Genomic DNA, 27,500 nt, shown 5'->3' on the forward strand with positions numbered 1-27,500 from the left:
GAGATGGGATCTTCTGTGCTGGGATAGTGTGTGTGTGTGTGTGCGTGTGTGTGTGTGTGTGTGTGTGTGTGCGCACGCACCTGTGTTTTGTTTCTTTGTCTGCCGCAGTATGTGTATGTGTGTGTATTTGTGTGTGTGTGTGTGTCTGTGTGTGTGTGTGTGTGTGTGTGTGTGTGTGTGAGTGTGTGTGTATGTTAGTGTGTATTTGTGGGCATGAGTGTACTGTGAATTGTATACATGGTGTAGTGTATGTGTGTATGTATACATAGTGTGTATAGTTTTTGGTCACATAAATGAATGTGTGTGCAGGTTCGTGAATTAGTGGACACGCATATAATGTGAGAATCCATCTGTCTATGTCTAACGCGTTCCTGTTTACTGTGTTGTGAATGGGATGTATACGGTCAGTGGACAAGCTGTCCTGTTCTGTCGGCGGTTGCTTGCCTGGTCTTGTGCAGCGCTCCTCAGCTCTAAGATGAAAGGTGGAGTCCAAGATGAAAGGACAGGCTGAGCTCGGCATCTCTCTGTGTGCTTCACAGGAGCCCTGCACCATCTCTTCTCCTCGGGTGACACCTTCCTCCTCTCTTTTCTCTTCAACATCTCTCTCTCTCTCTCTCTTTCTCTTCAACATCTCTCTCTCTCTCGTCATGTTCCTTTTATAAATCAGTGTTGGCAAAGCAGAGCCAAATGCACACTGGAGCTATAAGCTACACAATTGATTGTCAACTGGCAGGTTGTTGGTTCCTCTCTGCAAACAAGGACACTCTGTTCTGTGTAAAACATATTTACATTTATAGGAGGGTAATAGATTATTCCAAGGATTTTATTGTTGTATTTCTGTTTTATTTCTTTTTTATTATTTATTTATTTATTTATTTTATTGTAAGACCAAAGTGTATATTCGCTTCTATCTCCCTTTTGATACATATACTACACAATCTATGTACTGTAGTCCTATGTCTCATACATGATGTACCACATATTCTGTTTACATGGTCTATAACCATAGTCTGCGTCTGTTGGGATAAATGCAGAGACCAAATTTCCCTCACTGGATCAAAAGAGTATATACTTATACTTATATATTTCTGTTTTTCAACCTACCTTCTCTCTTTAAAACTCTTCTGCCCCTCTTCACTGTCTCCTTGTCTTTCACTCTCCACACCTCTGGGATAAGTAAAAGAACTTCACTCACAGAACTTTTCTTTTGTGTGATTCATAGGTTTTCTACATATTCTATGTTCTATGATTATGTTTTGTATCTGGCTTTCTGTAGCTAAATTGGATGGCTCCTCCTGATATCTCCTCTATCTTTGCAAAGCACCCAGATAGCAAAGGGGCGTTGAGGGGCGTTGAATCCACGTTTGTTTGAAGCGGCGGAGGTTGATTCAATGTGGATTCAACGCCCCTGTGCTATCTGGGCATCTTCTTCCTTCTCTTCACTGGTTTTCTCTTTAAAGCTCTTCTGACCCTCTTTGTCTCTCTGTGGTGTTTTCTCTCTCTCTCTATCTCTCTCTCTCTGTCTGTCTCTCTCTCTCTCTCTCTCTCTCTCTCTCCCTGTCTCTCTCTCTCTCCTCACTCTGACACCTCTGGTGATAGCCCAAGCAACTTCACTCTCTGGACAAGGAGCTTTTGAGAGCTAGAGCAGAGCTGTGCTTTGTTCGTGTTGTTGTCGTTACTGCTTGGCCCTCTCAACCTGCCATCCCTCAGCTTTTATGGCATGTTAAATGCTTCCATTCACAGCTGATGTGGCAAATGGGTGGCTGAAATTGGCTAGCTGCTGAATACGCGATACGTGACCATGAGCATGGCTCTGAACTACCGGTGGCATGACGCACAATGTCCAGGATGATGTCGAACATGTCTAGTTGCACGTGTCTTTCCATTACAGATGTAATGCTGCTGTATAGGATTGTCATTTACTTTCACCTTTGCATTTTCTTTATTTCTTAGAAATGTATTGATATGAATCACATTTCATACATTTCACTCAGTCCAAGAGAAATGTCTCCTGTCTACTCTCAAAGAGGGGACACCACCAGGCTTAGACACTAATTTGTATACAAGTCACAGTACAATTGATAGCCTTTAAATGTGACCGCAGTGCATTAGTAGCTTTGTGCAATTTAACAACATCAGAGAATACTCAACTGACAGTAGTAAGTCATAAAATGACCTCATCTTCTGCTTGTTTGTGTTTATGTGCCTACTCTCATTTGTGTGTGTGTCAGTATAGGATTTCAGGCATTTTTGTCAGAATAAGGAAAATGTCAGCATGCATGTCTTGCTGAGCGTGAAGTGAGATAATGTGATGTGATGTGTTTGAGGCTGCATTAATGTGTGTGTGTGTGTGTGTGTGTGTTTGTGTGTGTAAGTGAAAAAGAGAGAGAGACAGAGAAATAAAGAAAGAAAGAGAGAGAGAGAGAGAGAGAGAGAGAGAAGGAGAGAGGGGGGGGTAAAGGTGTGACACGTTGATATCCAGCCAGGAACCCATAAGACCGAAGATGCCTTCAGTGGTGCTGGCCGCCATGACTGAGGCCTGCTCCGTGTGTGTGTGTGTGTGTGTGTGTGTGTGTGTGTGTGTGTGTGTGTGTGTGTGTGTGTGTGTGTGTGTGTGTCTGTGTGTGTGTGTGTGTGTGTGTGTGTGTGTGGTCAGTTTGCTCTCCCCTGTGTGTGTGTGTGTGTGGTCGGTTCGCACATGCCCCGTGGCTGGGCATAAAATCCACTTTCACTCCAGTGAGCCTGGCGTGACAACAGGTATTAGGATACGATTTGCCACCAAGCTTAATGGAGCTCAAATGCGCTGGCCCTGAGCAAGTCCCCTGCCTGTCCCTTCACGTCAGGAGAGGATGGAGGGGGGGGGGGGGGGGGTGTGTAGCGCGGTGTCACTGACCTGGCACAACACTGGGAGCACCGCGGGGCAGCGGGTTAATGGCAGGCCACTCTTCCTCACTCTCACACACAGAGAGGGACACACATACAGAGAGAGAGAGAGAGAGAGAGAGAGAGAGGAGCACACAGACATTTTTTCTGCTCGGTAAAAGAAGCAAAAGCAATTCTGATTCAAATGTATCTTTGTGTTGTGTGTGTTTTTAAACAAAAGTGATGCAAACTTGTAATAAATAATTTAAATGAGCCATATGATCAGAACATTTTATTGTTTTTTGTTTTTAAACCAAAGACCGCAATGTACTATTTCAATCTACTTGGCTTTTTAGATGCACTGTACAGCAAATACATGCAAATTAAGACTTTAGCAGAGAGTTTTGCAGAATTCCTCCACTGAGCGACCACAGTAGGTCTACAGTAACCTAGACTACAAAGAATAAAGCAAAAAAAGCTCTGGAAATATAAAGCTATAATTCTTCAGACTATATCGTGTCTCAGTATCAAAATAGAAAGCCCTTTGAGTGTAAATAGCATTTACCATGTTTGATTGCTGGGCCAGATCTACCTCTGAGATAAGCTGTGAGATACACAACGGTGAAAAGGAATCAGACCAAAAAGCATACAGTGATATACAAAGGTAACATACATAGACAGACAGATGGAAGGTGTCAGGAAGTCAGACAGGATGGGATCTCGTGCGAGGTTCTGTCCATATTTGGTTTTAATCTTTCCCATATTGAGCCCAGGCCACAGAGTCAAGCGCCCCTCATTTTAGAGAGATTATGAGCAAGATTACGCTACAAAACGCTGGCCTCCACATCCACTTAGACCAATCCTGTCATTCCGAAAATCATTTTCAATGAAGGGCCATGAGAGAAGAGAATGTGTGTGTTGGTGTGTGAGTGTGTGAGTGTGTGTTTGTGTGTGCCTGTGTGTGTGTGTGTGTGTGTGTGTGTGTGTGTGTGTGTGTGTGTGTGTGTGTGTGTGTGTGTGTGTGTGTGTGTGTGTGTGTGTATGCATGTGTGTGTGTATGTGTTTGATATACATCTGGAGAAACTGGAACACTAACACCAGTGGAATGTTCAACTCATACACAAGCAGAGCCATCAGACAAGATGGGGTGGGGGGCAGATGGAGAGGTAGAGAAAGTTAAGGGCTGCATCACTACGTTGTAATAAGGATGACAAAGATGGAGGGGACGGCCTCATTGACTTGACAAGTTGGAGGGTGGGGGTCAGGGGTGGGCGCCGCATCATAGCAAGGCAGTCTGAGAGCCGTCGGAGGGGGCACTGTCAGTGTGTGCTGGCGCACACATGTGCGGGTTGTTGAGCCACTTGGATCCCTCAATGACTGGTGTGTGAGTCATTAGCCCCTGCAACCCAAACGGCCCTCGCGGGCCGTTTGCCCAAGACGCTAAAGGTTAACAGCTGTCCCTGCTGTCAATCTGTTTCCTGCTCTCTTTGTTATTGTGTTATTGTGTGTGTGTGTGTGTGTGTGTGTGTGTGTGTGTGTGTGTGTGTGTGTGTCTGGGATGGGGAAGCACATAATTTCTCTGTCTTTTCAAACTATTTGAATGTTATTTTTTCAGTTAAGGTCTTTGGGGAAATGGCAGTTACTCACGCCACACCCCAGCAGGCCTTGTGTCCTCATTTTCGCATCCCATTCTTTACCTAATTTAGGCCTAATGTTCCGTCCAATACGTCCCTGACATGAGGCTCAAAGGAAAGAGATGAGAGTTCATGTCTGGCACACACAGCAAACGCATCCATGCAGATGGACCTAGCTGACAGGCAAAAACTTGGACACTCCGTCCTACCCCACCTCCCATTCCTCTTTTCCAAAGCCTAAGGGTGTGTTTGTCTTGGACCCCGTCCCGATTAAACCCAAGGGGGGTTTGAAAACCATCTTTTGGGGCCCCCCTCTCGGCTTTCACATAAGTGATCTCCCCTCATCTCCCGTCTCGAGACCTGCCAAGACATTAGAAGGAGTCTGTTCTGCGAGTGGTTTAATGTCTTCCTGGAGGGACCCTTAATGTTAGTTTGCGGGTAAGAGAATAAAAGAAACAAGAGAAGTACAGAAGAAAAAGACAGATTGATAGTTTCAAAGGAGCTCCGCAGCTCCTCTGTCAGATGGAAGTCTGCTGTCGCCACCGTTGTGCTCGTTCGTTGCTGTGGCGTCTTGTGGCTAAAAACTGCTACGGTCGGCTCTTCTTTTGTTGGGCAGAAAAGAAATGATATGCTGTCATTTTAAGAGGGAATACAAAGCAGGACTATTAAAGGAATGGGTGATTAAACATGAAAAGATCTGAGTTGTTCTCTGTCTTTTAATAAATAAATAAATCCCGAAAGAGGATTTCCCCCCCCTGCCTTGTCAGTCGCCTGCGAGTGTCAGGCTTTATTATTAGCTTTAAAAAGATATTGCCGCCTAGTCGCACGTCGAGTCTGATGAATGGTCATCGGAAAATTATGCCTTAAGTCTTGTGAAATTGCTTGTCGTCGACTTTTTTTTTCTGTATCAGGCATTTGATGTGTTGAATTCAGGTCATTTTTGTGAGCCGTATTCAAGCATGAACTTCAATTTGCTTTTCATAAAGGGATTACGGCAGCAGTTGTATAACCCTCCTCCCTACACAAACCTTTTCCTTATGAAGCACAATTGCATTTTGATTTCCCAGCATCCACGGAGGGCCTCCAGACGCCATTCTCTCTTTCGATTGCTCTCTTTCTGTCTTTTCTCCCTCAATTCTCTCTCTCTCTTTCTCTCACTCGCTCAATTTCTCCCACCCTTCTCCTTTTTTCTCTCTTGATGTATGTAATGCTGCCCATTCGCAGTAATAGTGGAGGGAGACTGCAATGATTACTGATAAGGCAGCCAGTGAAGCACAGGCCAGTGGGTTGAGGGGAAGGAAAATAGGTTCAGTATCCTGCCACATATTTACCAACCAGACGGTTGCACATCACTCATCATCATCATTCTTGAGACACACAGGTACACCAGATTAGTCTGAACCAGACACACTGTTAAGGGCCCTTCACACCAGGAATGGTAACTATAAAGATATCTAAGACTCTAACTATACTGATTGGCTGTCAGCTTTTTATCAATCTCAAAATCACTCTGAAAGTGATCTCTGACGATATTGTTCATCATGTCTTTATTGTTGTAGTATATGTGTGAACATCGTAATTTATATTAGCTAGAATGATACTTTTGTGCCGTTATCGTTATATAGCAGACCAGTCTAGGCAGCTACCAGACACAACGTAAACTAGACTAGCTTTTAACTAGACACAGCAAATACTAGCCTTGACCAGACACACTGTTGCACCAGGCTAGCATAGAACCACTTCAGGCTACACACATCTGTCACCCTCACATATGATTTCCTTCTGGACTTCTTTGTGTCCAAACTAATAGGTTACCTCAGGAAGAGCGCATTCTCAGTGACGTCAATTGGGGAAACTGACGTTTTGAAAGGGCTGCGGGGTTAGCTGGTATGCAGGAGGCTCCTCGGGGGTTAACTCGTGCCGTTGTGCAGGTTCACTCTGCACTTTAACACGCTGGGCCAGAGGTTCCGGCTGCTCTGGAGTGGAGCGGCGCCGTTGGGTGCATCTGCCGTCGGCGGCGGTGACAGTGGCGGCGGCCCCCAGCGCAGGGGCGACGTGCTAACGAGCTGGAGGGCTCGTCACAGAGTGGTGACCGCTGACAGTGCCAGTGGGCACAGCACACGCCAGGTCTGGGTCTTGACCCCACATGTCACAGCTGCAGAGGATGTTAGGAGAGCAAAGGAGAGAGAGAGAGAGAGAGAGAGAGAGAGAGGGAGAGAGAGAGGGGGAGAGAGTGGAAGGGAGGGAGAGAGAGAGGGGGAGAGAGTGGAAGGGAGGGAGGGAGAGAGAGAAAAGGAGGGAGGCAGAGAGAGAAAGGGAGGGAGGCAGAGAGAGAGAGAGAGCCCTGTCTATCTGACCTGTCACCTGGTCATCTGAGAGTCGTCATTCAAAGTGAGGGCCACATGGTCATTCCTCTGAAGCCTCAGCTTTAATCTCTCTCTCACTCTCTCTCTCTCTTTCTCTCTCTCTTTCTGTTTTTCCCCAGCCCCTGTCTGTCCATCTGTGCGGTTCAGGGCTGTCAGGGCAGAGCAGGGCGGGGCGGAGCGGCCTGGAGCACCAGCAGAGGTGTGAGGGAGAGAGGAGAGGCAGAGCATTGTTATTATTTGTTTGTTTTCCCCAGGTTTGCGGGCGGAAGGATTTATACTGTGAGCCACAGGCTAGATGTGATTTACTGTTTTTTCCTCCCTACATCTTGCTCTGTTTCTCTCTCTCTCTTTCTCTCTCCATCTCTCTCTCTCTCTATCTCTCTCCCTCTCCCTCTCTCTTTCCTGCTGCCTCCTCAGTGGCCTCATCTGGGTCTGTGACTGACAAACATGCTGGCGAGTCAACCCTAATGCCACTTAATCTGGGGTGTCTCATGAATCATAATTCTCTTCCTCCCTCTCCCTCTCTCTCTCCCTCTCTCTCTGTCTCTCTCCACATGTATCCATCAGTCACTTCTTATCCATATCTTTTTCTCCTTCCTCCACCCCCGCCCCCCCCACCGACTTCTCCCTCTCTTTATCCATCTCTCCACCATCTTTCCTTTCCTCTCTATCTTTTTCTCCCTCCTCTTTTCTCCTTGGTTTATCACAGCTATTCCAGGTGTTGGTACTGATGCTGATGGAACAGGCAAAGCAAATCTGGCTATCACAGGGAGAACTGAATGAATTTCTGAATCAGCCTGGAGGTTTCTGGGGTTGAATTTATTCTTCAGCACACTACAGTCCGGCTTTCTCTTTCTTCATAGCCTTCGCCGATATGCTTGATTGACTTACAGGTGTTTCCTATTTAAAGGCCCTCGAAGCATTTGTAGGTCAGCAATCACATTTATTAGTTCTGTCTTGCACGTGTTCGTTGATGATGAACATGTCCAGATGTTTGCGGAGTTGGATGACAAAGGCAGAGCTTGGTCACTTCACATTTCATGCGTTTGGTAAGCAGAGACAAATAAACTGTCAGGGTGCAGAAAAAAGGTGTCTATATCAGATTATACCCTATGCCTTGATCCCCCTCTCTCTCTCACACACACAGTATCACTCTATCTCTTCCGCTGCCTCTCTTGTCAGTCATACCTCATTTAACCATTCCTTACATACTGGCTCAAAGCTTTCTCTGATCACAGTGTGTGGACTTAATGCTCTCGTCTGGTTTGAATTTTCCATTCAGCCAGAGGGAAGAAATATATAAATATATACAGTATGTATTTTTTCTGAACAGTGTGACACCAAACCTCCGGCTCATGGACACGCTCAGGCCGGATCTTAAGCCTTCATCTCAGAGCCCCCTCAGACCTCCTAAAGGCGAGAGTCTGGAGCTTGTACCGTCATGTTGACTCGCATACAGGCTCTGCTGCATCGCACATGTGTGTGTGTGTGTGCTACACACCCTTCTATAGTAAGTGAAAGGTGCCTGGGTCTGCAATGTGTTTGTTTCGATTGTTGCGACTGCTCTGTCAAATCTGTTGTGTGTTGCTGTGCATGCATGAAGAGGGTAGTGTGTGTGTGTGTGTGTGTGTGTGTGTGTGTGTGTGTGTGTGTGTGTGTGTGTGGAGACTACTTACAAACATGTCCTCTTTTGATGTTTGTATGACTGTGACCATTACAAACTGCTACAAACTGATAATCTGCGGTCGTAATAATCCTCTAGCCACCTCCTAAAAGGAACATGAGGCCATATCTGCCCACCATATAACCACCCATCACACCTTCCCATTCCGCAGACTGGCATCAGGGCAGGTGTTGGATGGGACTCCACTAAAGAGCCATTTTGATTTTGATATTTCATTTCACAAATTTACATTAAAATCTCCTCCCTCCCCTCTCAAAAAGTATAGCAGAAGTGGAAAAATAAATGTGCTATCGAAGAACATGAAACAAAGCCCGCCTGGGAGAGAAATGACATTGACGAGACCAGTGCTGTTCCAAAAAGTGCTCTGAGCGCTGCGGAAAAAAACGTTCAGCGCAACGTTTTTTTTTCTGCGGAGGGCGCTGAGCGCTGGGAATGCTGAACTTCATAGGATTTGTATAGAAAATAACCGAAAAATAGAAAATGGGTGGACACAGGGCTTAAATGTACAGTTCAGCTCACCGCAGATTCCTGTGATAGTGGGAGCCTCTGCTATTCAAGAGAACAACAAGAACTGTGGAGAGAGAGAGAGACTTTACCGTGCAGGGCTTCTGGTCAGAGACGTTCTAATGAGGATACAAAGCACTCAAAGAATCTCCCATAAAAATGTATGGGGTTAGTTTGTAATACACATAGATATTAGATAACTAGATACCGCATTGTCCATCGAGTTGTGGCATACACATGAACATGTACATGAACGCAGCTGCCATATTGCTGTGGGCAAGCACCTTACTGTCTATGGGCAACACTTGCCGGCAATCAGAGACACCTGTATGATTTCCAGTCAGAGTCAAATGTTTCTCCATTTGCCTCCAGTGATTGTTGCCCCACCATGATGGCAGTGCTATTTACATACGCTCTGGAGCCCAATGCGGTGTCTAGCTTTCTAATATCTATGGTAACACAAACATGGCGTCTACACATATTCCCCCCCTTCCGCCGCCACAAGTTGATATGTGAATACATCGTGCCAGTCTTGTGGTATGTTGTGAATACATCGTGCCAATCATGTGGTATGTTGTGAATACATCGTGCCAGTCTTGTGGTATGTTGTGAATACATCGTGCCAATCATATGTTGTGAATACATCGTGCCAATCATGTGGTATGTTGTGAATACATCGTGCCAGTCCTGTGGTATGTTGTGAATACATTGTGCCAGTCCTGTGGTATGTTGTGAATACATCGTGCCAATCATATGGTATGTTGTGAATACATCGTGCCAATCATGTGGTATGTTGTGAATACATCGTGCCAATCATTTGGTATGTTGTGAATACATCGTGCCAGTCTTGTGGTATGTTGTGAATACATCGTGCCAATCATATGTTGTGAATACGTCGTGCCAATCATTTGGTATGTTGTGAATACATCGTGCCAATCATGTGGTATGTTGTGAATACATCGTGCCAGTCTTGTGGTATGTTGTGAATACATCGTGCCAGTCTTGTGGTATGTTGTGAATACATCGTGCCAATCATGTGTTGTGATCTCGTGGCTGGAGCGAGGTTGGTTTTGTGAAGCTTTGCGCATGCGCAGTTCTGCCTGAAATTGATGCCCGATAAGTGCCCAAAATGCGTTGCAATATGGCCGCCGAGTGGAGGGACTTGCCTAAAAGGACTTTGTTCTGGTCCTAAGTGCTAAGTGTGAGAGTGAGTCACCCTGAAAGTGTGTTCCGTGGCTGTCACGGCAACAATATCAGGAATACAGTGTGTAGACTTTCTCTTTGCTGTGTAGATGCCATTAACATGTTTGTGCTAAACTGGAAACGAGGCTCTATATATTCCCAAGAAATAAACAACCATGGACAATTCTGAGCTCTTAGCATTACCTTTGTCCAACAGAAAATTAAAGTCAGACAAAAGGCATACTATAATTGGATAATCTCCTCTAAAACAATAAACACCCTTTACTTTTTCCACGCTTTAGGCATTTCCCTCAGCTATTTTGCTCCTGTCATCTCAGCTGTCGTTGCAGTTGTCAAAATATGTGAGCATCTGTGAATAGGGACTGACATACAAAGAAATGGGCCACGGAAATAGGTCTGTATCTACCTTGGCATGTTAGCTGATATGACACATTTTACATTGGCACCGTAGGTTGGCACTTGGCATACAAATGTTGGAGGAACACAGCAGTGGAGATTTTGTTGACAAGAATGAAAATAGTTGGACTCATAATGATTATATAACTGACATCTTGACAAAAACAAATTGCACCTCATTATTGAACGCTCCATACAATTCCCTTGTTAAGCTTTTTGCCTGTCATGTAGGCCCTATGTGTTTATAAATGATCAAGAAATGCTTTAAAATACTTAAAAACAGAAAACACAGAGACAACCATTTAAAATAACACTGGATGCTCCCTCATTATTTATTTATTTATTTTTTTTAACAAATGTCCTGCAAGTTTATATTTGCTCACTCACAAACAGGCTTTATAAACATGAATTTTGACATGTCTAAGTACTTAGTGATGATTTCTGGGACAGCTGTAGGCTACTTTATCCCCACTAAGCAGGCTGCACTCCCATTATATCATGAAAAATGTCTACTACAGCCACCAAGTATTTTCCCCCTAGAGTTTCCATTAGCAGTAGCCAACTTGTGCCCTATAGTAATTCCATTGTTCATTTATATTTCACAACGGGAGTTGAGTGTGATTAACTGTTCCTGATTAATTATGCCTCCCATTAATTTCCCCATCACTCTAAGCGTGACGCTCACGCATGAGCGTACACTCGCATGGACACAGCTGATTTCTCTTGTGGCCTACTGGGCGAAAGTGGGACTGGCATCCTGGTGTGGTGATCGTTACAGGTACGCCAAATGGTCCTTAGTCTCAAATGACAGGCTCCTTCGCAAATCGCCCGGCTTTAACTGTCTTCAAGAGGCCTTGGAAACTGCAAGGATGGATTTAGAGAGTGCTTTTCATTGATTGCAATCAGAGGGGCTGCAGTTGGCGGGGGATAATACGGCCATGCTGCCAGTCTTAGAACAGTGATAATGGAGGGGAACAGGGGGAGGTGGATGGAAGGGCACGTGTGCAGAGCAGGAGAGGCAGCCCGTGGATGTGTGTGTGTGTGTGGGGGGGGGGGGGGGGAGGGGACAAGGCTGATTACTCAGGAGATATGAGGCGCAGGCCGATTGAGTGATTTGCGTGGCTGGTGGCCTCGCCATGCCAGACTGGCTGCATCTGTCGGTGGGCTCAGGTGGCTTTGCCCCAAGCCAGTGGTGGTTGGAACAGCGCCCTCTGTTGACCCAGATCATAACATACACAGACTGTTTGAATGAACATACTGTACAAAAAAGCAAGAATTGTCTTTCTGTTCCTTACATTAATAGATCTGTGTTGTTGTGTTTGAATAAATACACATAAAAGAGAACATGTGGCCGATATCCAGACAGCCAGTCAATGCCACTGATTTGGCTTCTCCGCGGTGGTGGGTTGCAGGCGCGCTGGTGATGGATATAGGGCAGCTGGCAGAGCTTGGCTGGCAGTGTGTGTAAATCTGGCGAGGCGAGCAAGGGGAAGGCCGCGGCAGAGAGGCAGGGCTGGGTGCCTCGCTTCGCCTCAATCAGAGTGACGAACACGGAGACTGATGTCCCACAGGGAGAGATGGATGAGTGGCACAACAGAGGACTGCAGGCTGGGTCACTGAGGCCTCTCTCTCTCTCTCTCTATTTCTCACAGACTCTTCTCTCTCTCACACACACACACACTCTCTCTCTCTCTCTGTCACTCTCTTTCTCACACTCACACACATACAGTATCTCTCTGCCACTCTCTCTCTCCCTCTCTCTCTCACACACACTCTCTCTCTCTCTTTCTCACAGACTCACACATTATCTCTGCCTCTCTCCCTCTCTCTCATAGACTATTTCTCTCACACACACCTCTCTCTCTCTCTCTCTCTCACTCCATCCCTCACACACACTCGCACAGACCTTTGTTCTGTCCCCCTTTTTTCAGTTACTCTCCTGCTCACTGTCCTCACTGTCCACCTATTTTTTCAATCTTTTGCTTATTTTGGTCAGTTCCCTCCTGTGCTGCAACCTTTCTGTTTCTTTGCAACATTCTCATTTGCAAGGTCCTCTACATATTTGGTTTTCCATATCTTTCTCTCTCTCTCTCTCTCTCTCTCTGTCTCTCTCTTTCTCTCCTTCCCATCATCTCCCTCTCTCCATCGCTGGCTCATTGGCCTTCTGGCTTGTTCGCAGATGGAACGTGTCATCCACTCACAGCCCTCTGACTCCTTCTTTGTCTGAGCCAGAGGCTCTGTGTCTGTACTCATGAATGTTGAGCTGGACACCCTGAAGATGTAGTCGGGTCCTTATAGAGGTGAATTATGGGTGGTGAGTAGACTGGACTTGAGGAGAGGGGAGCGTGTCAGGGATGTTGGAATGGAGTGCAAGGAGACGGACAAGAAAACAAGAAAACGAGAGAGAGAGAGAGAGAGAGGGAGAGAGGGAGGGGGAGAGAAGAGAAAGAGAGAGAAGAAAGAGAGAGAGAGAAGAGAGAGGGTATGTGTGTGAGCGGCATAGTGGCGGGTGTGTGTGGGGAATTGGGGGGGGGGGCAGGTGTGGGTGGTTATGGTTGACACCTGAGGTAAATTCAAGCACAAGATAGATAGGTACATCCGGCAAGGGGGCAAAACAGAGAAGTATATCATTTAAGGCCAGTGGACAGGCTTAGTGAGGTGTGAAGCTCGGCCGAGGGGCTGCTGGAAATGGGGAATGTGACAGGGGAGGAGAGGAGAGAAGGAGAGAGGAGAGAAGAGGAGAGAGGAGAGGATGGGAATGGAGATGGCTGCAGACAGCACTCAGGTGGAAGTGTGTGTACATGAGAACAGATTGATGGAGAAACCTGGGGAAGGAGGGAGCTGGATGGGGGTGGATGGGTGGCACAGTCACAGAAGCATAGACACTCAGGCTGCTGCACACACACACACACACACACACACACACACACACACACACACACACACACACACACACACACACACACACACTCACACACACAGACACACACACTCACACAGACACACACACACACTCACACAGACACACACATCCTGTCACATGTTATGTGAACACCCAGCCAGAGATTCGACGTGTGAAACAAACAGGGAGAGATGTCTCGCCACTCTGGGAGAGGAGTAGACACGAAGACCTCAGTCTCTCTGTCTGTCTCCCTTATACACTCTCTCTCTCACACACACACACACACACACACACACACACACACACACACACACACACACACATACACACACACACACACACACACTCTCTGTCTTTCCTGCTCTCTCACATACACACACAGTTTGTGAGTGTTAATTTTGTGTGCATGTGTGTGACAAGAGGCGGTGGGAGGAGAGGGAAATCCACCTGGCATTAATTTGACTGTCAGCACACAGATTAAAGGAGGAAGGGAGGGAGGGAGAGAGAGAAAGAGAGAGAGAGAGAGAGAAAGAGAGAGACACAGAGAGACAAAGATACAGTACAAATATGGAAGAGACTCAGGGTGGAGATAAAGGGAAAGATACAAGAAAAAATGAGGGAAAAAACATGTGTGTATGAGATAGATAGGGAAGAGACAGAGAAAGAGAGAGAAATTGTCAGTTGTGGTGACCTTAGACAGAGAAGCCCAAGGTTCACTAGATTGCCTTCACTGCCTCGCTATCCCTGTCACTGTTTCTGTGGAGAGGCATGCCAAAATATGATGAAAGACCGGTGTGAGTGGCTGTGACACTACATTCAACACCGTCAACTTGAAATCCATTCCCCTGTCACAGGCACACTCCCTCTTGGGGTAAATTGCAGTAATTTGTGTTATGCTTTTCAAAGGAAAGGCGAGATGGCCTGGGAGGTGGGTGGGGGGATTTGACTGTTGCTGGGGGGGGTCTTAGCCTTCATGCTTAACCAAGTCGATTGGACTGTAGGGAGAAAAAAAATCAGGTGTTTTTCTTAACCCCTTTAGAGCAAAAGCATGTGTGTTGAACTGTGGAGGCACAATACTTTAGTTCAGCATATGCCATCAGGTGGCGTTTCAATTTTAAAGAGGAAGAGATTGGGGGTTTTGATTTTTTGAATAATCACACTCATACAGTCTGTCTTCGCTGTGTGACTGAGTGTGGGTTTTCTACTGGAGAGATGAGGTGAGACAGGGCCACAAGTGGGAATTCAGCTGAAAGCGCTTCAGCTCTTATGTGCCAGATGAGTTTCTTGTTAGTTTTTTTTTTTGCTTTCTCCGTTTCATTTTTCTCTGTCGCCACTTTTGGGTTATTGTTATCTCTGTCTCTGGCAGGTGCCGTGATGTGAGATGACAAGCAAAGCCGTGCCGATCCGAGGCTCAAAGAAACGGCACATAAAACACACCGCCGGCTAGAGATCAGCACGCCAGTGGAGGGGGCTGCAATAAGCCCGTTTTGCACCTTCAAGAATTAAGGCTGGCTCTCACGTATTTACGACTATGCAGCTTTTTTTTTTTTTTTTTCCCGCAGAGCTGTCGACTTAGCATTGTGGAGGCCATCAGGTAAACACAACAAGAGCGCTGAGGGTTCGGAGGAGGCGAGCCTGGGGTTTGTGTGTACCCAAGGGATACGAGACCTGCAGGAAAATGAGTGTAGATGGGAACTGCCTTCGCAGCCTCCTTCGGCGGGTCCAGAAAGGCATTGATTTTTATCAACTGCTCTCCTATTTAAAAGGAGTGAGAGAGAGCGAGAGAAAGAGAGAGTGAAGAGAGAAAGAAAAAAAAACAATCAGATAGATTATGCCATTAGAGAAACAGTGATTCACATCAGTAGTTACGAGGTCTCAGCTATTTGTTCCCTGTTTAAAGGGAAAGTTCACCCCGAAAAGAAAATTCCTCTATTAAAACTTTGGTTTACTTCATTAGCCCATATAAAGTTTTGTTGGTGTGGCACACAGTGAGTTAGTGGAAGAATTTCAGTGTTGAGAGAGAATTACTCACCTCTCACTTCTCTAATATCAAATAAGAGTTACTTTGACACTATGCTGACTTGCACCCTTTAGTGTTTCATGGAAAAGTAAGCCTGAGAAAGTGTTCCACTGATACTTAAGTGGTAGCTAAGTTTGGAGTGAATTGTCATTTTAAATAAAAACAATTGTATTCTGGCTGACAGTAACAGATAGATTTGACAGAGAGATTCTGTGTGCATCTCGAAATCCTATATCCGTGAGTGTTTCAAAGCACTCACTCTCGGTAGACATTTTTGCATCGACATTTTCTTTCTGTACTGTGCGTGGCTTTAATCCATACGGTTTCTCTTATCATATCAAGGAAACCTCACACTACTGTGTGCCCAGTGAATTAGATTGAGTGAGTCCATAAACTCTACACAGTCCATCAGATAGAGTCCATCAACTTGGCTTCCCTTGAAAAAATGCGGCATTGAAAGTGACAATGTGCTGCCTTGTTCTCCATCTCCCACTCCCACTCCTGCTGCTGCTGCCAGTGCAAAGACTCCAGGCTGTGTTTGCTCACCCCGTCACCACATCCTCCTCTCTTCCATTTGGGCATCTCAGCTTTGATGTATAATTCTATGAAAGTGATGGGGCCCGCATCACCGGGCCCTGTGATGAATGGGGAAATGCTAAAGAGGGAATGGGAAGTAACAGTGTTTTTGGGGGCGAACGGTCCGTGTTAGAGGAGTTAAATAAATCATAAGTGAAGTGCAATATGTAGCTAGCTTATTGCCCTCTTGAAGGCAGCTGTGTTTGTATTGATCCAGTCTAGGAAATGGAACAAAATGCCAGAGCAAGCTAAGAGCCTCCTGTTTGGGAATTGGGTTTCTAATAAATGGCCAAAAGCCATAGGTTAACACCATATGACTAATCATTAAGCAACATTATGGTAGGCTACATTATTGGTGTACATTGAAGTGATGCTGATCATTTTAACACTTAAGATGAAATTTACAGTGGGTACCATCCGTCTGGGTCTATCCACTGTGGAGATGCTAGCTGCTTTCATACACTAATGATCAACCATGGGCATGTTGGAAGAGTTTTAGACCTACTAACTGAATGGGTTTCAGACATAAAACTCATGTAGACATACTGGTCAAAAGGTGGAACTAAGAGCGCGCACACACACACCCACACACACACACAACACAACAGTGAAGCCCTTTAGATCAGTGGTTCTCAAAGTGGGGTCCGCAGCACATTGTCAGGGGGTCCCTGTTTGTTTCAAAATATGAAATTGTCTTATACGGCGAAAAATGCTACAGTATCAGTATTTGCCCAATTGATCTGCTGATACGTTAAAACACTTTACTATTAATTAACCGCCAACAAAATGAAAGTTATGTGAAGCAAACACTATGTGTTCAACACAATAGGCCTACATTTGACAAAGAAACAAGAATCCTTTAAAAAAATCCTACATACTGTCAACGTTTGCTAACATGACTATTGTGGTATTAGCACTCTTATGTTTTTAAAATACATATAACATAAGCATCTAACAGAAAAAAAGGCTATACAGCTACATGATTAACTAAGTTTTATAAATAATTAAGTTTTATGTGTTGCGATTATGACGGGTCCATGGAGAATTTTCCACTCCATGAGGGGTCCCCGGCCCACATAAGTTTGAGAACCCCCCTGCTTTAGATAAGAATAAGATCTCGTTTGACACTTTACAAATTGCATAGCTGAATTCAATAGTGAAAAGGTATCCAATCCATCTCATAGAGCGATGTTTAAGAATGAACATTATACAACGATTTAACTTACTTAAAGTTAGAGTGCTGCAATGGTAGGCTACTTCTGCAAGGTCTGTGATTGAACTGCAGAAGCTGCAAGATACCGTTTGGCATTACGAACGAGAATGTAGGCCTATGGGTAGACAAAATTATAAATTAGATGTTTTTTGCTGAGCCAAGGGAGCGTGACAATAATTGAATTCAGGGAGAAGAGATCGTTGCTCTCCCCTGCGCACAACTTGTTCATGATCTGGCGGCCAATTGCTAAAAGGCATTGTGTATTCTGGGAACGAATGTGTTTAACAAACAGAACTCGCTATTCGCTGAGCGTTTCACCGTTTAAATTCGAGGACCAGAATGCTAAACTCCAGCGTCCGCTTTCCTGTGCAGTAGGTTAAAGGGAGTTGGTGCGCACAGCAGCCCGTTCCGTTCTTGTGATTGGTGGGTTTTTCGTGGGCGGTGATCATAGTACCACATGGAGTTTGTACTGATGAGAATCGCTGGATGCAAGCACTGGCTGACTTGAGTGATGCCGGTGGAGTAGTAGCAGACGCCTCCTGACGTTGACCGAGAGTATTCTTAACTACTTTAACGCAGTTTGTTACTGTACTGAAAATTACCTATATTCATCCAAACTGTTCGTCGTATCTACTGCAACTTGTGTGTCTTTGTAATACTCATGTATAGAGTAAGCTTTACTACATGTTACGAGTGAGTCGGTGAGACTGATTTGATGGAAACATGAAGACGCGCCGGGGAAACGCGAACATTCTTTGGACTCGGAATGCATTTGTGGTTTATATTTTCGTTTCTTTTGCCATTGTGAAAGCGAACCCTCATATTTATTACGGACAGGTTGTGGAGAATGCGTCGGCTGGGTCTGTAGTGCGCGGGATACTGTTGCCTTTTGGAGAGAAATGCCAGGAGTCGGACTGGACCGAAAACCCAGGCACAGCTCTACATGGGACAGACGTTTCTGACTTTAGCCTTGTGTACCATCATGGGAAAGGATTTTCCCTGCTAACCACGAAAACTTTAGACCGAGAGCTGAAACCGAGATATGTTTTAAGTGCGCTGGTGCCAGGCTGTTTCGACAATCCCCTGGAATTGGAAGTTGAAGTATTAGATGCGAACGACAACAAACCATATTTTAGAAGTAAAATTGAGAGAGCAGAGGTGTTTGAACTCACCCCAATCGGTTCTGAATTGACTCGCATTTATGCACTTGACAATGATGCTGGCCGGAACGCCAAGGTCCGATATTATGTGTCCCCACATAACAAATACATACACGTTATTCCTAAGACTGGACAGGTTGTGCTTGTTCATTCTTTAGAAAATGTGAAAAACATAACGACACGCATTTATGCAAGAGATCAAGGAGATGTCTCTCTGGAAAGCGAGCCCCTCGTGCTTCACATCGATGTTCACAGAGCCGTCCCTTCTAAAGTTAGGAAGCCGAGAGCGGTTTCCGAAGACCTGTTCTATACTGTGACAGTGTCAGAAGATGTGAAAATCGGGGACATGATTTTCACCGTTCCTGATCAGAAGTTCGAAAAGAAGTGGTTTGAAGTGATATCAGAAGCTGATGCTCCGGTTCAGATTGAGCGCGACTCAGGTCGGCTGTACTTGGCGCAGAGACTGAAGTCCATGACCGAGGTGGTGGTTAAAATTCAGAACATGAGAGGTAAGAACACTTTTCGATACAATATTGTAATTTCCGACAAATGTTCGTTTTCATTTGCATCTGTTCAACGGTCTAGGGTATCCTACCTTGTAGCTTTGGACACTAACCTTACGTGAAAATACACCTATATAGTTGCAATGCGTAATCACTGGATACGATAGAAGCACAACAGTGTCCGTTGATGCCGAGAAGCATCAGAGACAGTGCGACCACTGTGACAGTCCTTACCCACACACCGTGAGCTGTCGCTGGGTGGCGAACTCCACGAACATTGTATTGGCAAATATTAACTAAAGGCATTCATACATGTGAAAAGAAGCAGTAAGTTCGTTAGTTATTTAGCGCATATAGATAGACTCACATATAATTTAGAGACACAACGATAGCCTTCTAACATAAAAACCCCTCAATAGAATATGCTGAGAGAGGGTGTATAATTATTATCATAGTCATACCGGCATAATGTGAAAGATGTTTAGCTATTGTGTCCCTAATCGGAACACAGAAATGCAAAAACATGAAGTCAATCAGTCATGAGTCAGTCAGTCTTCATCTGTAGTGCAGGGAGTTGTGTGTGCTACCATCGAAGCGTTTCGCGTCTTCGCCACATCCCTGCCACTCTGTTGATAGATGTTTACGCCCGACAGGCCAGTAATTGGGTAAACAGGATTAAAGCCTTCGGTTACCTCACCAACACTTAAAGCAAATTCAGGCACCAAGTCTGTCGAACACATGAGAGAGATCAGCAAGCACGCTTTGATATGTGCTTGTGGCTTTGCGTAAAGGAATGAGAAACCTCGCATGGTAAAGCGATAAAGGTCAACAACGGATATGATCTGTTGAGAGCTGCATTTAGCCTAATGTTCATTTTGTCTAATTTACACTATCCATAGACAAATAAAAAGTGGGTCTACTAGTTGACAGACAGACAGACAGAGATACAAAATACAGACAGCAGAAACGAGAGGAAGCACTGTAAGATTAGTTGAACTCTTTATGTGCATTATATGGTTCCTTTGGAGCTTGAGTTATCAAGCCACCCATCCCAAAGTAAATGTTGGTGGAAAGCCTCTAATTAAACCCATGAGTTTCACAGAAGTGGTGGAGTGGTTTAGATAAATCTAAAGCCCCAATCTCCTTAATCAGAGAACCTATGTGTGCTGTTTGTTTGGAGTAATTAAGGCTATTTATCCACCTGGAAACCCAGACGAAACACATGTGGCCCTGGCAGTTCCTCCCCGTTGAAGTCGCACAGGACAGAGTGTTTATGTGTGGGACAGGAAAGTTTGTTTATGTAAGGTAAAGCCAATCCATCATGGATCATGACAGAGTAATCATCTGACACTCTGGTTTAAGTCACCCGCTTTTGTGGGTGCTCAGTTGGGGTAAAAATCAGAGGCGGAAGTAAATATGACTCACGACTTTATTTGCTCAGAAAACTCAGAGACACATCGCTGGTCATAAATCTCGCATCTTCAGCAGTCACAAGCTCATCAGTCATCAGATCTGCCCACTGGCTCGTTCAGGCTCACTACATCTGTCTTACTCAGTGTAGATGCTCGGATGTGGAGGTTTTTGGGGGCCCTGGTGGAAGCACGCTGCTAAGACACATGTAAAATTGAGTAGAAGCTCCAGTTTTGTCTTTAAAAAGAAACAGCGGTGGCAGGCGATGTTCTGTAGAGGCAGGAGATAGCCTGGGGCTGGCTGTTCTGTGTTGAATAGTCTTAGTCATTTAGCCAATGATGCGACTGCTTTGCTTTCCTTTGCATTGATGCGGCCCCTGCTGAAGTTTCTGAAGTTTCACAGTATGGAGCAAATCACTTCTCAAAAGTTATAATAAAACACACACACAGACAGACAGACACACACACACACACACACACACACACACACATACACACACACACACACACACACACACACACACACACACATTCACACTCACTCACACACATGTAGACACAGACAGAAACACGCAAATACACACAGACACAAGCACATATATTTTTAAAACCGTGAGAAAACAACTCCTTGAACACTGGTATCTGTTTGGTCTCAAGATGCAGTCTGGAGGATTCTTTCACCCATACACATGATTGTGGAAGAACGCGAGCCAAAGCAAAGGCCTTCTGGGAGATCATTATTCTTGAAACCATTGTCTGGTCTTGTGCTTGCACATGCCGTTTGAGTGTTTTGAAGAGTAATGTTTATTTTCTTCCTGCTCTGAAGCAAAGTTTAGATAAAGCAGTCCCATCTGCGAACGCAGCGCTGGATGTTTTCCCACTCTTCTTCCCTCTTCTCTCTCTCTCCACCTCTCTTTCTCTTTACCTCTTTTTCTCTCTATCCCTTTGTTTTTGATTCCTGACACCTAATGTTCGATCTGAAGCACCAGCTGCAAAAGCAGAGCAGACATACATCTCTTTCTTTTCTTGGCACAGTTGAAAGAGACATAACTGGCAGAGGTACACTCCAATATACACGAAAAAATGTGACACTATCAAAATTGGTTTATGTTATTAGTTTGTCTTCTTCACACAATAATCTGGGGCTTTTTAATAGATATAGTCTTATTTACAAAACAGACTTGAGACAACTATTTAAAAAGGTATTTGAGCTGTTCCTTGTAGAGGATAGTTTTAAAAGTCTACTCAGAAATTGGCCACATTAGGAAATCCGTGAATACCACTAAGAGCTTTGTTCTAACTCACTGTGTTCTAAGTGGAATATTTATGGATGATTCTAAGGAACGTTGCTCTCAGTATGCATGTGCAGAGGAGTAAAGCCTTTTGCGTGATGAATATGTGCCCTGTGTTCATGTTTCGGCCTGGCTAATGTGTATGTTTGGATGCATGCCTGCAGTGGTGTTTGGGAGACACTAGTGTGTGTGTGCTACTCACCTCGGTGTCGGATAGCATTTAATTAACAAGCTGCTCACACGGCTGGGGCATAGCCGTTTGTCCCGCGCCATTACCATTACGATACAGCCTGTGTGTGTGTGTGTGTGACTTCAGGGCAGTTCTCTAAGTCATTGCACACACACACACACACACACACACACACACACTCACACACACACACACACACACACCCTCAATGCCATCACCACCACCCCAATACCCCCAAAAGATGATCCCTGCGGCGGCTCGGTGAACTTGGTAAACACTGATAATGGCTGGTGTGCTCTACATAGGGAGAGCCCCCTTTCATCCGCGCTCTTTTACAAGAGCTTTACTTTCTCCTGCCCGGAGGAATCGGTACGGCCATGAAAGTAAAAAAATCAGCACAAGGGGCAAGCTTTATCTTTCCTGGAACACTGGAAGACAGAAAAGGCTCTAGCATGAAGAGTTTAGCCTGTAGTGCTGGAGAAAATGAGAGAATGGGGGAAATAATAAGAAATGACTAGAAACTCATAAAAATGACAAAAAGAAAAACTAAACCTGAGAAAGCACTTCATATACCAGCCACAGCCCTACAGTAAGACAGCGCAGTTGTTTGCAAGTGAAGTGTTCAGATTTTTAATGTAACTGTCACCACATACAGTTATTAGATATTCTCCTCAAGCAAGTCCTAGGTCTTAAGAAGAGCTTCACTCAAAACTACTGCTCACCTGTTATCCTGCATAATAGCTTCATATAATTTATGACTGTAGCAGCAAACCACAGAATAAACCACAGAAAGTGCACAATAAACTAACGGTACCATACAGAGAGAAACAAAAGGCTATAATATGAACAGTTGTTGATGGGAAAACATATGCAGTTTTCTACCTGCATGTTGTCTCTTTTATGTGAAGAATTTGGTTTCATGGTATCACCATTTTTAATATTCATAAATCACATTTTTATTGAGCATTTTAGTACTCGACTCAAGATGTATTTTTAGGGCTTGTCTTGGTCTTGGCCATTGGTCTCACCAAATATTCTAGATGGTCTTGACCGAATCTAACAGGCTTAAAAATGTTCTCCTCTTTCAAAAACAGAATCATTAATTAAGTGATCATGTACAGAGAACATTTTTAATTACATTGTAATTCAAAATCCATCTGCAATGGCTGGGCATTGACATTGGCCACCTATTAATCAATGCCAGCCTAACGTGAAAGTGCTGTAACAGTATGACCTAATAGTGTAAAAAGAAGTAGATATACAATGTTTCTAACATCATAGCAAAATTGTACACAGGTAAGTTAGTGGTCTCAAGAATTCCTTTGAAAAATGTCTCTTTGTCTCAACTCTGTCTCTCTTGACTTGGACTCGGATGTCTTTGGACTTGGTCTTATCTTGGAATCAAACCTCTTCCAGGTTCCTCATTGGTGATAAAGCTCAGGATTATCATGAAAATAACTACTCAGCAGCAAGATTATGGAGTTGGTAGACACTTCATGTTTGACATTGGAGTCTGCCAGAGCCATGAATGTTGGACTTCTGAGGCAATTCATTCACATCTTCCAGTTTCAATCAGGAGTCCTTGAAAATATCTTGTCAAAACGTCTCTTTTGCTTTACATTCACATGCAATCATTTGACAGAATCTTTTATGCAAAGTGACTTATAAGTGAGGCTCTTGCATTTCATCAGTACTTGGTTCGCCCCTCTCTGCACAGTACAACCAATGCTAATCTGAAGAAATGAGAAAGGACACTTTTTAAGTGTTTCATTTGCACTGTTTAAAGTGCTATTTATTAGATGGTGCTTGGGAGTTTGAACCTTGTCCAGGCTGAACAGCTCCTGGTTCGCTCAGCCACAGAGATGGAGACTGTGCCCTGTGCTCATGTAGACACAGAGCTCTCCCTCTTATCTCGTCGCTGCCTTTACTTTGAGTCCAAGTGATCTCTGAACCTCACTTTGAGCCCCCCCCCCCCCCGCCACTGCAGCGACTGCTTGACACGGCAAGTGCGCTGTTTGTCTGGAAGTATAATTAGGCCATGCTCCCTTTTGTCTCCCACGCGGCTGCCCAGTCGCTCAGAAGAGTGTCTCTCTTCTGCACTTGCCCCTCCTGACTCAACCTGACTCAACCTCCAACCCAACCCACACCTCCTCCCTGTTGGTTTCTCCCTGACTCCTCTTGGGTCGAGTGCACGGGGGCCCAGCAAGGAGGGCGAGAGGCGGCGGGGCGGCGGGCGGGCGGGCGGGCGGCCTAGCGGGCGAGGACCCAGGACGTGGCAGAGGAGGTTGTCAGCTTCCATTAGGCGAGCTGCAAACGTGACCGCACTGGCCAGAGAGAGCGCCGAGCCGAGGGGATCTGATGAGCGACGAGCCGAGGGGATCTGATGAGCGCAGGGCAGCGATTACTGACGAGCCTGCGAGATGCCAGTGCTGCGTTGGCGAGGCTAATTTACGTCTCAGGTTTTTCCTGGACACCTCAGTCCGAGGTAGTAGGTAGTAGGACAAAGAGGATTATCGGTGTGTGAGTTGGACTCAGTAGTCCCCAGGTCATGGGTCATGTCATTGGAGATTTCATGTGATTTCATGCTGTGATTCAATTTAAAGACAATGTCATATAAGGTTAGCATAAGTTCTGTCATGAATCTAGCACTTGATCTGGGCAATGTGTGTTCTAATGGTACTTTCATTTTTGTTTCTAATAATCAAGAGGACTCAAACTGAGTTTGTGATATTTAATTAAACAATAGCAGGTTTGACGGTACGAAGACACTAGTTTTCCCATTATTTGGGCCATATATTAGAGAAGCGTAGCGGTATCCGTTTGGTCATACTCGGAGAAGTGGAACATTCCAGAGGAGAGGAAGTAGATATGTTTGAAAGTAATTCTTATTGTGCATTCCCTGAATAATACAGAGACTCATCGCATGCCATTGTTCTCTCCTCAGGAACAGATTTTCCTTTTGATGCAAAGAGATAGTGAGAGAGAGAGAAATACAGACAGAGAGAGAGACATACAGAGAGAGAGAGAGAGAAAAAGTCTGCTCCATCCTGTCATCAAATTATAACGGTGGAAAAAGCATGCTTTCCCTCATTTTCTCCGGTTCGGCGCCCTTGACTGTCAGATTTAGATGACAGACTGAATGCTTGATTGTATTTATTTATGTGTTTGCGTCTCCTCCTCCTCCTCCTCCTCCTCCTCCTCCTCCTCCTGACTGCATTGGGAGTGCTTGGGGGCTCCCCAGACCACCAGTGTCTCACCCGTTTTTATAAAAATCTGTGCAATTAGTCCCTCTTCACATCTGTGCAGAGCCCCAAGACACGCCTGGGAGTGTGAGTGCGCAGAAGAGGCCATTACAGGAACACACGCACAATCACATACACACACACGCACACACACACACACACACACACACACACACACACACACACACACACACACACACACACACACACACACACACACACACATAACACACACACACACACACACACACACACACACACACACACACACACACACACACACACACACACACACATATGCACATGCACACACAGACACAAACACACAAATGCACATACACACACATGCACATGAGATTTCACTCAAGCCATGAGTGGTGATCTGCAAGGAGAGAGAAAAAAGATAGATAGATAGATAGATAGATAGATAGATAGATAGATAGATAGAAAGGGGAAAGGAAAGCAAATCAAGTTTTATTATTGCTGTGCATGCTTACTGGTGTATGTGTGTGTGTTTAGTGATGTATGCCTGTTTGTGTGTGATTATGTGTGATTGTGGGTGGTGGGTTAGACAATGCTGCAGGATATAGCATTGTTAAGAAGTAAAAAAAAAACATTCTGAAATGATCTTTTTGATGGCAAATGAAGCCCTGGAGAAGTGCTTTGGTCAGTTCGAATCAGGGTGACTTGTGTACGAGCAAGGAAAACACAGTTGGAGGGGAGGACACACACTAGTACTGGGGGCTATGTGTGTGTGTGTGTGTGTGTGTGTGTGTGTGTGTGTGTGTGTGTGTGTGTGTGGTTAGAAGGGGTGATTTTTGCGCTGGGCTGCTGTAGCTGCGTGTAGGCATGTGTGTTTGGTCCAGCGAGCGGCAGGGTGCGAGCGAGCGAGCGATGTGAAGCATCGGTCTCTGTCACATGCCAGTGAGGCATGGCGCCGCTCGTCACTGGAGAGCCCTAATGATTGCTCACTTTCCATCGCCACGGAGCTCCAAGGGCCACCGTAATGGGCTCACAGCACCCCGACCCACCCACGTCTGAAATAACCCGTCTTTTCTCTCTCTCTCACACTCTCTCTCTCTCTCTCTCTCTCTCTCTCTGTTGCTCTTTCGCTCTCTCTATCTCCTCCTCCTCTTCCTACCCTCGCTAGTCTCCACTCGTCTTTGGTTAAATAAGCACTTTTCAGCCGCAGAACGTGACAGTCGGCGAGCGGGGAGATGCCGCTGCCTTTTTGTTTGAGTGTGTGAGTGTACCGTACGTGTTTGTGTATATGTTTGTGTGTGTGTGTGTGTGTGTGTGTGTGAGACGGCTGACTCTCCTCGGAGAGCGAGCGCCGATCTGTAAATGAGGGTACTCCATCAAAGTAACCACCATGTTTCAGTGCTCTTCTCTCCTTTTACTCTTATCCTCCCCTCCTCTTTTTTAACATTCACTCCCTGTGGCCTCTTTCGTTCTCTCCCTCGTTCCACTGTTTCGCCTGGTCCCCCCCCCCTCTCTCTCTTGCCTTCTCTCTCTCTATCTCTCTCTCTGCCTCGTTTGTTTTTGATCTCTTTGTCCACATCCTCTCCTTAGTTAATTGAGCTTCATGCCACAGCAGCAGCCTCCACCCCACCATTGTGTTATAATAGGTTATTGACAGGATATGCAGGGTGGCCCAGGGGATGGCCTTTTTAAATGACGAAGTAGGACAAGGTCATCTGAACTGTCCCTCACCACCTCACCCCTCCTCTCCCGCATCCACCACTGCCACATGCCCCTACCCAGTCTACCCCCCTCCCTCCACCTACTCTTTGACAATCTCCCAGTTGGCCCCATGGTTAACTGTTTTGGAGGACAGCCCCACCGACTCCGATTCAGCCTCCACTTTTGATCTTAATTGTTAAATTGGACACGCTCGCAAGGATTTGTGTTAATTCCTGGAGAAGAGCCCTCCCCCACCCCTTACTCTCTCACTCTCCTTTATGTGTTTCTCTTCTTTTTTTTTTTTAAATCCCCTTTTTCAGTGGAAGAAGGAAATTGCTCTCAAAATGCTCTCAATTTAAACTGAGTGATCTGGGATTTCAGCAGCAAATTTGTTTATCAAAGTAAGCAATTGATGTTTCCCAGGTGATTGAAGTGCTATCAGACAAAGAGGAAAAATGTGTGTGTGTGTGTGTGTGTGTGTGTGTGTGTGTGTGTGTGTGTGTGTGTGTGTGTCAAGAGGGCGACGGGGGGCTCAAAAGCCAGACAAAAACATCACCAGCAGAGAGGCGTTTAGGCTCCCCGTTCCTGCCCAGCTGCAGTGGCATCCATTAGCAGATCAATGGGAAATGGATGTCCACGCTCATGAGGAGAGAGGGGGACC

General features: G+C 45.3%; 1 protein-coding gene across 1 annotated transcript in view; it reads left to right on the plus strand.

Moving 5' to 3' along the window:
* The window catches only part of LOC143119633 (neural-cadherin), a 182,110-nt gene that overhangs the window by 27,067 nt on the left and 127,543 nt on the right, over positions 1-27,500 (plus strand). Inside the window, exons 4-6 of the mRNA XM_076281255.1 lie at positions 6,428-6,623; positions 7,010-7,061; positions 18,172-19,029. Coding sequence (XP_076137370.1) covers positions 6,428-6,623; positions 7,010-7,061; positions 18,172-19,029 — 1,106 coding nt within the window. The remainder of the gene's footprint in view (positions 1-6,427; positions 6,624-7,009; positions 7,062-18,171; positions 19,030-27,500) is intronic.

The sequence above is a fragment of the Alosa pseudoharengus genome, unplaced genomic scaffold (assembly GCF_046254945.1).
Source record: "Alosa pseudoharengus isolate Yale_2024_CS ecotype anadromous, Long Island Sound unplaced genomic scaffold, YU_APseudo_1.1 YU_APseudo_1.1_scf_12, whole genome shotgun sequence".
Lineage (NCBI taxonomy): Eukaryota > Metazoa > Chordata > Actinopteri > Clupeiformes > Clupeidae > Alosa > Alosa pseudoharengus.